Source organism: Vigna radiata, chromosome 5 (genome assembly GCF_000741045.1).
Source record: "Vigna radiata var. radiata cultivar VC1973A chromosome 5, Vradiata_ver6, whole genome shotgun sequence".
Taxonomy (NCBI): Eukaryota; Viridiplantae; Streptophyta; class Magnoliopsida; order Fabales; family Fabaceae; genus Vigna; species Vigna radiata.
The window spans coordinates 380,317-393,937 of NC_028355.1; the positions used below are offsets into that span (position 1 = coordinate 380,317).

Below are 13,621 nucleotides of genomic sequence, written 5' to 3' on the forward strand. Positions count from 1 at the left end.
AATGAAGAACCACTCACACTTACACCCACGGTGACGAACCCTCTCTCAACGAAGAGCTGAAGGATTATAAGGGTTTGGGTTCAGAATGGGTTGCGGAGAAGAGGGGTTCAGAATGAGTTGCAGAGAGAGGGGTTCAGAATGCTTCTAACTTCGTCTAAGGGTTTGGGTTGTTTCAGTCGAAGAGGGAAATTTTAATTTTATTTCTGACCCCCTTTACTGGCGGACCAAATCCTTCGATAATGACCATAATACTTATCATTGGCTTTACCGGCGGAAATATTCCTTCGGTAATGACACACCCAACGTTCCGCCGGAAATTCCTTCGGTAATAGAAAATTACCGGCGGACCGTTGTCCTTCGGTAATGATCCGCCAGAAATCTTGTTCTTTCTTGTAGTGGTTGTGAGATGGATAAAATGATCTTTCATTTTCTTCAATCTCCCTTCCTCTTGTATCAACATGGCTATGATTTCTTGAAAGTTCCATTTATCCTTAAGAGTGTTATAGTTCACTTGGAACTGGCCAAATTCAGGAGAAAGAGAGTTCACGATGAACTGTACTAGAAAAGACTCATTCACCTTCATTCCCATTGACTTCAATCTTGCTGCTATATTAGCCATTCCAATTACATGTTCATGTATAGGCTGTGACCAGTCAAATTTTTTGGTAGTTAGCTCACTCATAAGAGTTCACACAATAGACTTGTCAATTATGTCTGATTGTGATCCTTTTCATGAATTCCCTTGTGTTTTCCGTTTTAGGCATTGAAGGCTTTATGTTCTCTGCCATAGACATGCGCATTAAGTTTAGTGGCAGCCTATTAGACCTATGTCAAGCCTCATAAAGAGACTTCTCATCACTTGTATTGGTCTTTGTAATGGCTACGGACATTTCATCCATCATAATAGTCGTATCCAAGTCTAAAATATCCAGTTGGAACTGAATTTGTTCTGACCAATCAGCATAATTTAGCCCATTAAACTTGACCACATTGTTGCTCAAACCTGATAAATTCATGTAAGGTGAAATAATATACAAGCTCAACATTAATGCTTTGATTAAAATTAATGGATTCAAACAAATTACTAAACTACACTTAAACTGATAGGTAATCATTTAAGTCATTCATTTAAGTTCATCTTTGGATGACTCTTAAACTGGCAAATTTCATATATACTTTAATAAACAATCAGTCATACTTAAATATATATGTATGCTATCTTTGGATATACAAACATATTTACTAAATACATGAAATGTCTCACTTTAATGTCATCAATTATAAACAATGGTTCACTTTTAGATAATCCATAACATCCTTATATTAATGACTAATTACTATATATATTCATAATTTAACATCTTTTATATTATGAATAATTTTCACAATATCATGAGTAATTTAAAAAAGCAGCAGAATGACTAAAATTTTTAATTTTAATTAAAATTATAACTCATTCAACTTAATTGAATTTCCTTCCTCCAAGATTAATAAACAATTAGATATAATTTATAAAACAAAATTATATCATGCATGTCAATAAATGTATTAAAAATATATATAACTTTCAAACTTTTAATTCACGTTTAATTTCTATTCAGTGCCATCTATGTTAAAAATTAACACAAACACAACAGTAAAATACTTTACTGTGAGAACAGTGCCGCAACATAAAATTGTGTAACAACCAAAATTAAAAGATTTGCGACTTTTAGGAATAAATTCAATTCAAGGGAATTGACTTTTCATGCAGGATTTCAAAATATTTTTAATACATTATATTCTAATGATCATTACTTTATAATATTTACATCAAAATTATATTTTAAATATTACATCAACCTACGTTAAATATTAATATAATTTAACACACAAAAAGAAAATCATTAAAAAATATCTTGAGATAAAGCATTTTCACTGCAGACCGGAAAAAAAAAAGGAGGAAGAAGAATAAACGCAGCGTGTGTACTTTAAAGTGTAACAGGTGGTGAGAAATTGCAGGTTGAAGCAGAGATGGAAAACCTTCCAAATTCAAAGCTGAACGGCGAAGAGAAGAAGAAGGAAGCAGAAGAAAGAGAAGATGAAGAAAGCTTCTCGCGTGCCATGCAGCTTGTGAGCTCCGTNGTGCTACCGATGGCAGTGCAATCGGCGACGGAGCTGGGTGTGTTTGAGGTGCTGAAAGAAGCGGGTGAAGGTGCTAAGCTCTCTGCAAAGGACATAGCNTCCAAGATTTCCTGCACCAACCCAGAAGCAGCCTCAATGCTAGATCGTCTCCTCNCTCTTCTTTCCTCTCACTCCATTCTTCACTCTTCCCTCGTTTCCGACAACCTTGTCCCTCCCACCTTTCACAGGCTCTACTCCATCACTCCCCTCGCCACATTCTTTGCTCGCAATTCTGATGGGGTTTCATTGGGACCCTTGATGGCCTTGCTCCAAGACAAAATCTTCCTACACAGCTGGTTAAACTCTCTCTCTCTCTCTCTCTCTCTCTCTCTCTCTCTCTAAACTATCTCTATCATTTTCCATCACAAACGATTTACACAAGGGATCCCCTTTTAGCTTAAATGATTTAGACAGGAAGGAGAAAGAGATTTTACTATTCAAACTTTGCTTTCCAAACTACTTTACTTTCTTCGATTCAATTAACAATGAAGATGGAAAGTTGGTCGCACAAACTCGTGACCAGTTCTTTTTTGTTATTGAAGGTTGTGAAAGGGGGTAATGGTTTCTGCGTAATCATCTAATTTGAGTGAGGTTTGGTTTTTTGACGGTAAAATCGGTCTAGCTATGATTAGTAATTAATAATCATTATCAGTTATTATGGCTGTGTGGAATTTTTGGTCGTTGCTCATGAACTTACGAAGTATTTGGACAAATTACGCTGTTAGATACATGTCATTTTTTATTCCTACATGTCCACTTCATTCATTTTCTCTCTTGCTCATATGGAGACAACAGTTCAAATTCAATGATGGTGATAAGTGTTTCACTTAAAATGAAAGAATAAAACCGCACTACTGAGTCAAAAACATGGTTTGGTAGACCGGTATTATGATTGTATGTGAAATGACTGTGTTTTAACAATCTCAGGACTGAGCTGAAAGATGCAATTCGGGAGGGCGGTATTCCATTCAACAGGGCGTATGGCACCCATGCTTTTGAGTATCCAAGGTTGGACTCAAGGTTCAATAATGTTTTCAACACAGCAATGATTAATCACACGACTTTGGTGATGAAGAGGGTTCTGGAATCCTACAAAGGTTTTGAGGGCATAAAAAGGCTGGTGGATGTTGGTGGTGGTCTTGGGATCAACATTAGCTTGATCACTTCAAAATACCCTCATATCCATGGCATCAATTTCGACCTGCCTCACGTCATTCAAGATGCTCCTTCATATCCTGGTATTATCCTTACACATTCTAACCCTGTTGTTGTGGAAAGTTCAAAAAAACAAAAAGGTTCTTTTCCACCTTTTAGACAGAGCAATTTGCTAAAATTTGAGTATTACTAGTCGATAACATAAATAGTGTCACTGCCTACTTTCTTTGTCAATTAACATTAGTGTCTAGTTTCCCTAAGGCTATGAAGTTGTGTGCACTGTTAAAGTCGTTCAGTTTTAAAAGCTGAAGCTACCTAATATTGCAGGAGTGGAACACGTTGGGGGAGATATGTTTGAAAATGTGCCTAAAGGAGACGCCACATTTATGAAGGTTAGTGTTTTGGTTAGGTGGTGATGATGGATGATAGGGACAAACTAGCTATAATGCAGTAGTATTTGTCGTTTTATGAAACATCTTTTTGACTTTAGTTTAAACTTTTAAACTTTTCATTCAAACTTTTTTTGGCTTTTTTTAATACAAACTTTAAACGTGTTTCTCATCTTCAATTCTTACGAGCAATGCTTGGTCGTCGTGGTCGTATTTTTTTCCAATTTCAAATTTAAAGTATAGAATTATTCTTGCAGAAAACACTGTTGTAAGGGCAGAAAACACATTTATGAAGTTTGTTTTATGGAAAATGATGCATGAGTTATACCAACCTCATTCATTGAGATCTGACAATAAGTGAATTGTACAGTGGATACTTCATGATTGGAGTGATGAACAGTGTGTGAAACTGTTGAAGAACTGCTATGATGCAATTCCTGATGATGGAAAGGTGATAGTAGTGGAAGCAGTTCTTCCAAAAACACCAGAGACAAATGATGCTTATAAGGCAGTTTCACAAATGGATGTTTTGATGATGACTCAAAACCCGGGAGGGAAAGAGCGATGTGAACAAGAGTTCATGGATTTGGCAACTGCAGCTGGATTTAGTGGCATCAGATATGAATGTCATGTCAACCTTTTCTGGGTTATGGAGTTCTTCAAGTAGATCACACCATATGCTATGCTATATGCCTCTGCTTCCTCTGCTTCCTCTGCTCTACTTCTAATTGTCCATTTTTGCGTTGCATGTTTGGTTTTATGCATTTTAAATTAACGGAACAAAGCTCATGTTGTGTAACATATTATATTATATGCAAATTTCAAATTACTTTTAGTTTTGGAAAGAGTTTGAATAAATATTTTTGTGTATTTCTACTAGATGAAAGAACATTTTCTCATTTCAGTCAAAGAAATCAAGTCCATTAAAAACTTCAAAGTTTGAGGTCGACATTAGAGATAAATAAAGTTTTAAGACTGAGAAGACACTCAAGCTGGTTAAAGGTCCAACATATTTCGAATCATATTTGACTTTTAATTAATTTTTCAAAATCACTTAAGTACTCCTTAGTTTTTAAAAATCCATTAATAGTCAAATATAATTCAAGATATGTTTGTTCTTTAATTTAAAATTATTTAAATTAAACTTATGTAATTATTAATATATTATATAATTTGTAATATGATTTATTATTTATTAGGTAATTTGTAGTGTGTTATAATATGTTTATGTTTTTTTGTTTTTTTATTTTTTATTTAATTTGTAATATGTTTTGTTAATTTTTATTTATTAATTAATTTTTAATATGTGTTAATGTATTTAATTTCTTACGTAATTTATAATATGTTTATGTTTTTTTAGTTATTTAATTTTTAATATGTTAAGTTATTTTTTATTTATTAGTTTATTTTGTAATATGTGTTAGTGTATTTATTTTTTATTTAGTTTATACTATGTTTATGTTTTTATATTTATTTTTTTAATTTTTAATATGTTTTGTTATTTTTTATTTATTAGTTGATTTTTAACATGTCTTAATATATTTAATTTTTTATTTAATTGATAATATGTTTATGTTCTTATTTATTATTTAATTTTTTATATGTTTTGTTATTTTTTTTTATTTATTAGCTAATTTTTAATGTGTTATATGTATTTTTATTTTTTATTTAAATTTTAATATGGTTTGTTATTTTTTATTTATTAGTTAATTTATAACATGGGTTAACGTATTTAATTTTATATTTAATTTACAATATGTTTATGTTTTTTTTATTATTTATTTTTATTATGTTTTTGCTATTTTTTATTTGTTATTTAATTTTTATTATGTTTTAATGTATTTAATTTTCAACTTAAGTTATAATATGTGATGTTTTTTAAATATCATTTATTTTTAATGCTTTTTTTCATTATTTAATTTTGAATTTGTGTTGTTGTTATTATTAGACTGAAGAATATTTATTGATAACTATATTTACTGTAGATTGTGATTAATATTAAATAATGAACAATTATTTATTTTAATTAATTGATTATCAAATAAACTTGAGTTTCATATTTGAATTTTCCTTTCTCATAAATGAAGTGTTTAAGAATAATTATACAAACAACTTTATCACTAATCACTGATAAATATTCTTTTAATATGATTATTCCTCGATCATTCCATATAAGACATACTTAAACTTTTACTTATTTATGTCTTATTTTTTATCACAATATTAGTGTGTTTATGACAGGTTGAGTCTGCGCACACAAAATATGAAATAAAGGTTTGTGGAAAACTATTTCTGTATGAAATAATTAAACAATATAAAAAATTCAGAAATGTATAGTTAATAACTCAATTTTTTTTATACAGAAACAAATTTAAATTGCTACCAAATCATTCAAAATTTTGTTAAGACAGTTCTTTTTATTTATATTTGAATTAGCAAACTTTTATTAAAATTTTTAATTAAAAAAACTTGTAATTAAATAAACTAACCCTTTTAATTTACATCGATCAGACCGAATTTAAATTCTTTTTTAGTAACTAGTAAATGAGTGGAATGAGCTGACCATGTTCGGGACCGTTTTTACACCACTATGAAATACTCGGGTGAGGTTAAGAATATGTGGTTGAAACTTCTATATCTATCGTGATTAAGCATCCTCAATGCCTCGTATAATATAAAAGGAAAAATGCAGAAAGAGTTAGAAGAAGATAGCAGTGTGCAAATATAGATGACAAGCCTTCCAAATTCAAGGCTGAACGGCGAAGAGAAGAAGAAGGAAGCAGAAGAAAGAGAAGATGAAGAAAGCTTCTCGCGTGCCATGCAGCTTGTGAGCTCCGTNGTGCTACCGATGGCAGTGCAATCGGCGACGGAGCTGGGTGTGTTTGAGGTGCTGAAAGAAGCGGGTGAAGGTGCTAAGCTCTCTGCAAAGGACATAGCNTCCAAGATTTCCTGCACCAACCCAGAAGCAGCCTCAATGCTAGATCGTCTCCTCNCTCTTCTTTCCTCTCACTCCATTCTTCACTCTNCCCTCNTTTCCGACAACCTTGTCCCTCCCACCTTTCACAGGCTCTACTCCATCACTCCCCTCGCCACATTCTTTGCTCGCAATTCTGATGGGGTTTCATTGGGACCCTTGATGGCCGTGACCCTAGACAAAATCTTCCTACACAGCTGGTTAAACTCTCTTTCTCTCTGGATCTATCTTAACTATTATCATTTTATCTCCTTTTCCATCACTTTCTGACGCGTTTCTTAATATGCTGACTGTGTTTTTACATTCTTAGGAGTGAGCTGAAGAATGCAATTAGGGAGGGGGGTATTCCATTCAACAGGGTCTATGGCACCCATGCTTTTGAGTATCCAAGGTTGGACTCAAGGTTCAATAAAGTTTTCAACACAGGAATGATCAATCACACGACTTTGGTGATGAAGAGGGTTCTGGAATCCTACAAAGGTTTTGACGGGATAAAAAGTTTGGTGGATGTTGGTGGTGGTCTTGGGATCAACATTAAAATGATCACTTCAAAATACCCTCATATCCATGGCATCAATTTCGACTTGCCTCATGTCATTCAGGATGCTCCTTCCTATCCTGGTATCATCCTTACACCTTCCAATTCCGTGCTTGTGGAAAACTGAAAAAAAAAAATGATCTTTTCCTTCTTTTAAACACTGTTATTCGGTCAAATTTGAGTTTTACTAGACAATAACATAAGTAGTATCTACTACTTACTTTCTTTGTCAATTAAGTTTCTTTCTTATAATATAATCTGAGGTTTTCAGCATCTTAATGTTACAGGAGTGGACCACGTTTGCGGAGATATGTTTGAAAACGTGCCTAAAGGAGATGCCATTTTTTTGAAGGTAAGTGTAGTGTGTTAGTGGGAGTTTTGGTCCACACTCGATGTGGTACCCAAACAACATTTAATGTTGAATAATAGATCAATTTTTTATACAAAGTGCGTAATAATGAAAGGTGAAGAGAAAGAAAGTACGATAATAATTTTTTTAATTAATAAACTATACTTGTAACGTAGTTTTGTTTTTTACTGATAGTATATATATCATTCTATTAATTTTAAAGAAGAGATGAATGAATTTTGACTTTAATTTTAACCTCTAAACACATTCTATTCAAACTATTTTGGATTTTTCATTAATCAATACAAACTTTTACTAATGATGAGAATGAACCATTTATGAAATGAAAAAAATGTCAGACAAAGGAAGAAAGGTATGTACTAAAAAGGAAAAACGATATCTTTAAAGATAAGATCCGGAGTTTCTGGAAATAGAAAAATGCTATTTGCGGAAACTGAGGTGTCGTGTAGCGATGATTAAAAAAGGGATTTTTATTGAAAGTATACCAACCTCATTCATTGAGATTTGACAATAAGAGAACTGTACAGTGGATACTTCATGATTGGAGTGATGAACAGTGTGTGAAGCTGTTGAAGAACTGCTATGATGCAATTCCAGATGATGGAAAGGTGATAGTAATGGAAGCAGTTCTTCCAACAACACCTGAGACTAACAGTGCTGTTTATAAGGCAATTTTAGAATTGGATGTTTCGATGATGACTCAAAATCCGGGAGGGAAAGAGCGATGTGAGCAAGAGTTCATGGATTTGGCAACTGCAGCTGGATTTAGTGGCATCAGATATGAATGTCGTGCAAACATTTTCTCTGTTATGGAGTTCTTCAAGTAAGCCACACCATCTGTTTGCTTTTACGTATTTCGAATCAACAGAACAAGCTCATATGTATTATGTTATGTACACGTTTTCAGATTAATCAAATCAAATCAGATATTAACGTATCTAATTTAAACTTTATATTCATAACAACAAACACAATATTAGAACTTTCAGGAACAAAAATCTGCTTGCGTCCCTATGTAGGTTACTAAAATGAAATATTCATAGCCAATTACAGAAAAAGTATACAACACCATTTTCAATATTGTAACTAATATTCTGAATTAAAGTAAAACTTCCTTAATTTTTACATTTGCATTTTTTATTGACATGATATTCTACTTACAATACTTTAATAACATCAGAATCATATGATAATTTTTCAGGTTTTGATGAAAGAAACATTTAAAAAAATCATGACAAATAATATGATTGTTGATTTTTTTAATTTCACTTTTAGTTTAGGTCAATTTGGATTGACCTTTGACCTAAATTAGCTTGGCTAAACTTTCACATTGATTGATTCTGTTTGACTTTCAGCAACGGTCAACATAGATTGACTATATATTCGAAATGACTTATTTACTTTCAGTCACAACCTCCTCTCAGACTAACTATGCTCAATCTCTAACTCGGTTCGACTTTCAGTTCGAGCCGACTCAACTCAAATTATATTTAGGTTGACTCGACTCAATATTCGATCCAAGCTAATTGTGCTCGACCTTCAATCTAGGCTAACTCGGCATGAAACCCAGACCATCTTGGCTCAGGCCAACTTGCTTTACCATTAGCCCGGATTGACTTAGTTCAACTTTCGTATCAAACCAACTCTACTCAACCTTTTTTGTCCCCAAGTTAGGGGTTGAATTTCTGTTTTGTACCCGCTTTTAAAAATGAAGTTATTTGGTTCCCATGTTACAAATTTTATAAGAATTCAGTCCTTTCCGTTAAATAGATAGAACGGCGTTAACTGACTGCACTTTTCTTCTCTCTCCTCTGCTCTTTTTCCTGACACTTTCTTCTCTCTCTATTTTATTTCTCTCAGCATTAATTACTTGTAATTTTTTTCTCTCTCTTCCATCATTGACTTTTCCTCTCCCTTTTCATTTAATTGCTTTTTCCATGAAGGTTCACTAGCAAACCTATAGAGTCCATGGAATTATGTATCCCACCTGGGTTTCGGTTCCACCCAACAGATGAACAGCTTGTTGGTTACTACCTAGGTTTTGGTTCCACCTTCATTGTAGTTTACAAAATCATATAATTATTTACAATTATATTTCATTTAAATAATTATTTATAATGAAAAGTTATTTACAAAATAAATAAAAATAATTTATTATAAACAATTTACATTTATTTTTTTAATAACAATTTTATTATATTTTGTTATGATAAAAAAAATAGTAATTTTAGTAATAACTTTGAAATTTTATACTCTTTTACGTCATTGTTCTCTCTTCAACAAATAACTTCAAAATCCTTTAATTTTAAATTTAAATATGCTAAACAATATCTTTAGATATAAACAAAACAACGTTAAAATAAAAGTAAAAATTAATATATAAAATAATAAATTTGATTGTCTGAGTAGAATAAAATAATATTAAAATGTGTAGGAAGAGAGCATGCAGTTGAAGTGTTGAAGTGCAATGGAGGTGAGAAGCGTGTTGAAGGCCCTGCAACTACGACCAACCCATCACCTCCAAACTTGCTCCTCACGGAAAACACCTCCGCGCTTGATCACCTAGCTCTGATTCACCCCAAACCTTTATATCCAGAATGCCCTCGTCCTCATATGGTATAAATTTCAAACAATTTCAGCCTCCTTAGATTGAGTTTAGTTAGTAGACAACATGATGGTATAGTTGATTTCCCTCTCACCTCCACTACTCGTGATACTTCTATTGCTACGATTGTCATTGTCACTACCATTTAGTTGTTGCAACTACCATCAACACCTTTGTTGTTGTGGCACCACTGTCACCTGCACCATTATTGTTGATGTGTAGGGGGAAGAGGAAGACCTTATGACCCACATCCTAGAACATTTCTTCGGAGGATGATGACCTGCACATCCTTGAATAGATGTGTCATCCCTTGCAAAGAGAAACAAAATAACCACGGCCAGAGACACCTCGTTTTAGTTGTTCTAACGTGAAATGTTTCCTCATGGAGAATGCTTAAGATTTTAAGGAAACTGTTTTGAATTTTTCATTTTCAGTTAATGTTTCTTAGTCTGTAAGATTTTAGATCCATTTTACAAAAAGTTTAAGTAATAAATGATAGCTTCAATTAGCCACACTCACCCATACATTCATCTCATTTAGTTAAAATGGACTGCTGTGTTTCTCCATTTTCTCAGATAAACTTTTTAGTTAAAATGGACTGCTTTTTTCTCTCTCTTCCATTAATCTAATTAAGTTCAGCAATGTTGAATTGAAACCTAAGAGGCCATGCATGCAGAACTTGGGGAGGCTATCAAGTGCTGAACCATGGCCTCCCACACGAACTCCACCCTTTTGACAATTCTTTACCAGAACAACATAAACGGAATGCAAGTTCACCTGAAAGGTAGCGAGTGGGTGACGGTGCCACCAGTGAATGGCGGGCCTATGGTAAACGTGGGAGACTTGGGGCCTATGGTAAACGTGGGAGACCTGGTAATTAACTCTTGCGAGAAGAGTAGATAATGGTAGAAGAGAGAGAAAAATGTGGAGGTAGTCAATGAGGGAGAGAAACAGAAAAGTGAGAGAAAAAAGTGTCAGAGAAAGAACAGAGCATAGAGAAGAAAAGTAGAGTAAAATTAACGTCAAGCTACTTAACGGAAGAGACCTATTAACATCAAAATTAGTAATTTGCGGATCAAATTACATCATTTTTAAAAGCGGGTACAAAACAGAAATTCAGTCCCCAACTTGGAGACTAAAAAGGTATTTAAACCTTTTAAATAAAATAAAAAGAGTGAAATTTCAAATTTATTATATTTTTAAGTATATTTGAAATCATTATATTTCATTCACTTGAAATACTTTCTAAAATTCTTTAAATTTAAATTTTTTTCTAATTACTTTTCCAAACAAATCATTTGTGTAAAAAAATTTAAATTATTCAAATAAATGAATTACTCTTCTAAATTACCTCATTTAAATACAACATTAATGTTCATTCCACCCCTATACTTTATAAATGGATTGCTCTAAACTTTTAGGTCTAGAATTTTGTTTTGGAATATCCAATCCAAAAAAAAAATGCAGGGTTTTTATTATATTTTTAATGAAAATAGTTTGGAACTTACATGTTTTATGGGAGTGCAAAAAGAAATAGCATGAAAGTCAAAGGAATAGTGGAAAGGAAAGAAATGTGCGGATGACCATTATTTTTCTAAGATCAAGAAATAAAATAGTTTCTTTATTTAAAAGTTCTATAAGTTTTTTTTTTTTTTATTTAGAATCAAAATTAGACTTGGTAATCTATTATGTTAACATTTAATTAAACGTTTGTTTCACAAGTTATTAAAAGGTACATTTAATTCAATATTTTAATTCAATTTTACTTGGCAATATATGTTAACATTTAATTAATCATTTATTATAAAAGTTATTAAAAGGTACACTTAATTCAACTTTTTTAATTCAACATTTAATTAAATATTTTTCTCAGATTAAGAAATAGAGTAGTTTCTTAATTCAAAAAATTCTACAAGGTTTTTTAATTAGAATTAAAATTTTACTTGGCAATGTATGTTATGATTTAATTAAACATTTATTATAAAAGTTATTAAAGCTGTCTCATCAAAAAGTATATTTTTATTGTTATTAATAGGTAAGTTCGAATCAACATTTATTACCTTTAGCAAATTTTGACAATATTTTATTAGTCTATAACTTATATAAAATGAAAACAATAATGAACTCTAATTAAATATGTACTTAAAAGTCAACATAAATATAATAAATTAAATTTCATAAACTATGCAAAACATAAGTTAAAAATATGTTTCAATGAATTATAAAAAAGTAATTAACTTTTTTAAATTGTACAACAAAACAATTCAAGATTTAATATGATAATTATCACCGTTCCTTTATGATTTTTGTATAAAAATGTTTTTTATAAATATTTTTCATTAGAAAATATTACCTTAGATAAAAAAATTGTAATATTTTTATAGTCTAAAAGATAGATAAAATATTTATACCATTTAAATTAAAATTAGGAATATAACATTTTTTTTTAATTTAGTCTCATTAAGATCAATTTCAATAAAACATTAACCTTTTTAAAATAATTAAAATTTAAAATTAAAAAAAAATGATCATACGAAGTAAACTTGAATTTAATATTTCAATATAATTATTTATAGTTTGAAACCGTTTATAATACTTTTAAAAAAATTTAAATCTTAATAAAATATTTATCATAATTTAAATTTAAAATATTAATAAATTTAAATTTAATTGTGTAGTCTAAACTACACACAGTTTAAATAAAACATTTTGAATATTTTTGTAAGTTTAAAGTTAAGAAAAGTATTTACAATAGTTTTCAAATAATCAAAATTGATAATCCAAAGAATTTATCGCATTTTTTCATATTTAAAATTAAAAGAAATATAATCTTATAAAATTAAATTACAGTAGTAAAATTAATTAATCAATATCAATTTGGTTGCAAAAAGAAATAAATTATACTCTTTTAGTTAACTTGTTGAATATCAATCACTCAAAATTTTTAGGAATGAAAATATAATTTTTCAATTAACTCAAAACATTAAATTCAAAATTACTATAATCTATCGTCAGCTATCACAATTTATAATAACTTGAAAGTTTAAATTATGTAATGGAATCTATCCAGAATGCTTTGTGGAAAAATGATGCAGTGAGAACAGTTGCTGCTGTTATGTCTATTTCAAGGACCATACATTCAGACTCAGACTCACTAAAATACAAGTTTTCATTAATTTTAAAATGATATTTCTTATTATTAAAGTGATTCCATCATGTTTAAGTTAAATTATAATGAGTTATTTTAAAAAATCAAATGAAACTGAAAACAAATTAAATATTAACTAATAATAATAATAAAATACTGAACACGGTATCATCATTACATTTTAAATATCTTTTTAAGAAAAAGTAAATTGTTTATTCATTTAATGAGAGTAATTCAAATATCTTCTAGAGACTACTTTGAACAATCTAAGTATGACCA

At 30.7% G+C, this 13,621-nt stretch overlaps 2 protein-coding genes across 3 annotated transcripts; both read left to right on the forward strand.

Moving 5' to 3' along the window:
• Positions 1–1,921: 1,921 nt before the first annotated feature.
• Positions 1,922–4,552, forward strand: LOC106760167 (caffeic acid 3-O-methyltransferase-like). Its single transcript, XM_014643622.2, has 4 exons — positions 1,922–2,459; positions 3,091–3,401; positions 3,646–3,710; positions 4,078–4,552. Exons 1-4 carry the CDS (start codon positions 2,014–2,016, stop codon positions 4,372–4,374), a joined length of 1,119 nt encoding a protein of 372 aa, XP_014499108.1. The 5' UTR covers positions 1,922–2,013; the 3' UTR covers positions 4,375–4,552.
• Positions 4,553–6,296: 1,744 nt separating this feature from the next.
• LOC106760166 (anthranilate N-methyltransferase-like) lies at positions 6,297–8,531 on the forward strand. 2 transcript variants are annotated; one of them, XM_014643620.2, is made up of 4 exons: positions 6,297–6,881; positions 6,992–7,302; positions 7,507–7,571; positions 8,147–8,531. In XM_014643620.2, exons 1-4 carry the CDS (start codon positions 6,436–6,438, stop codon positions 8,414–8,416), a joined length of 1,092 nt encoding a protein of 363 aa, XP_014499106.1. In that variant the 5' UTR covers positions 6,297–6,435; the 3' UTR covers positions 8,417–8,531. The 2 variants fall into 2 exon arrangements, with proteins under 2 accessions (XP_014499106.1, XP_014499105.1); XM_014643619.2 differs by having other exon boundaries at positions 6,299–6,881; positions 8,117–8,531.
• Positions 8,532–13,621: the final 5,090 nt, after the last annotated feature.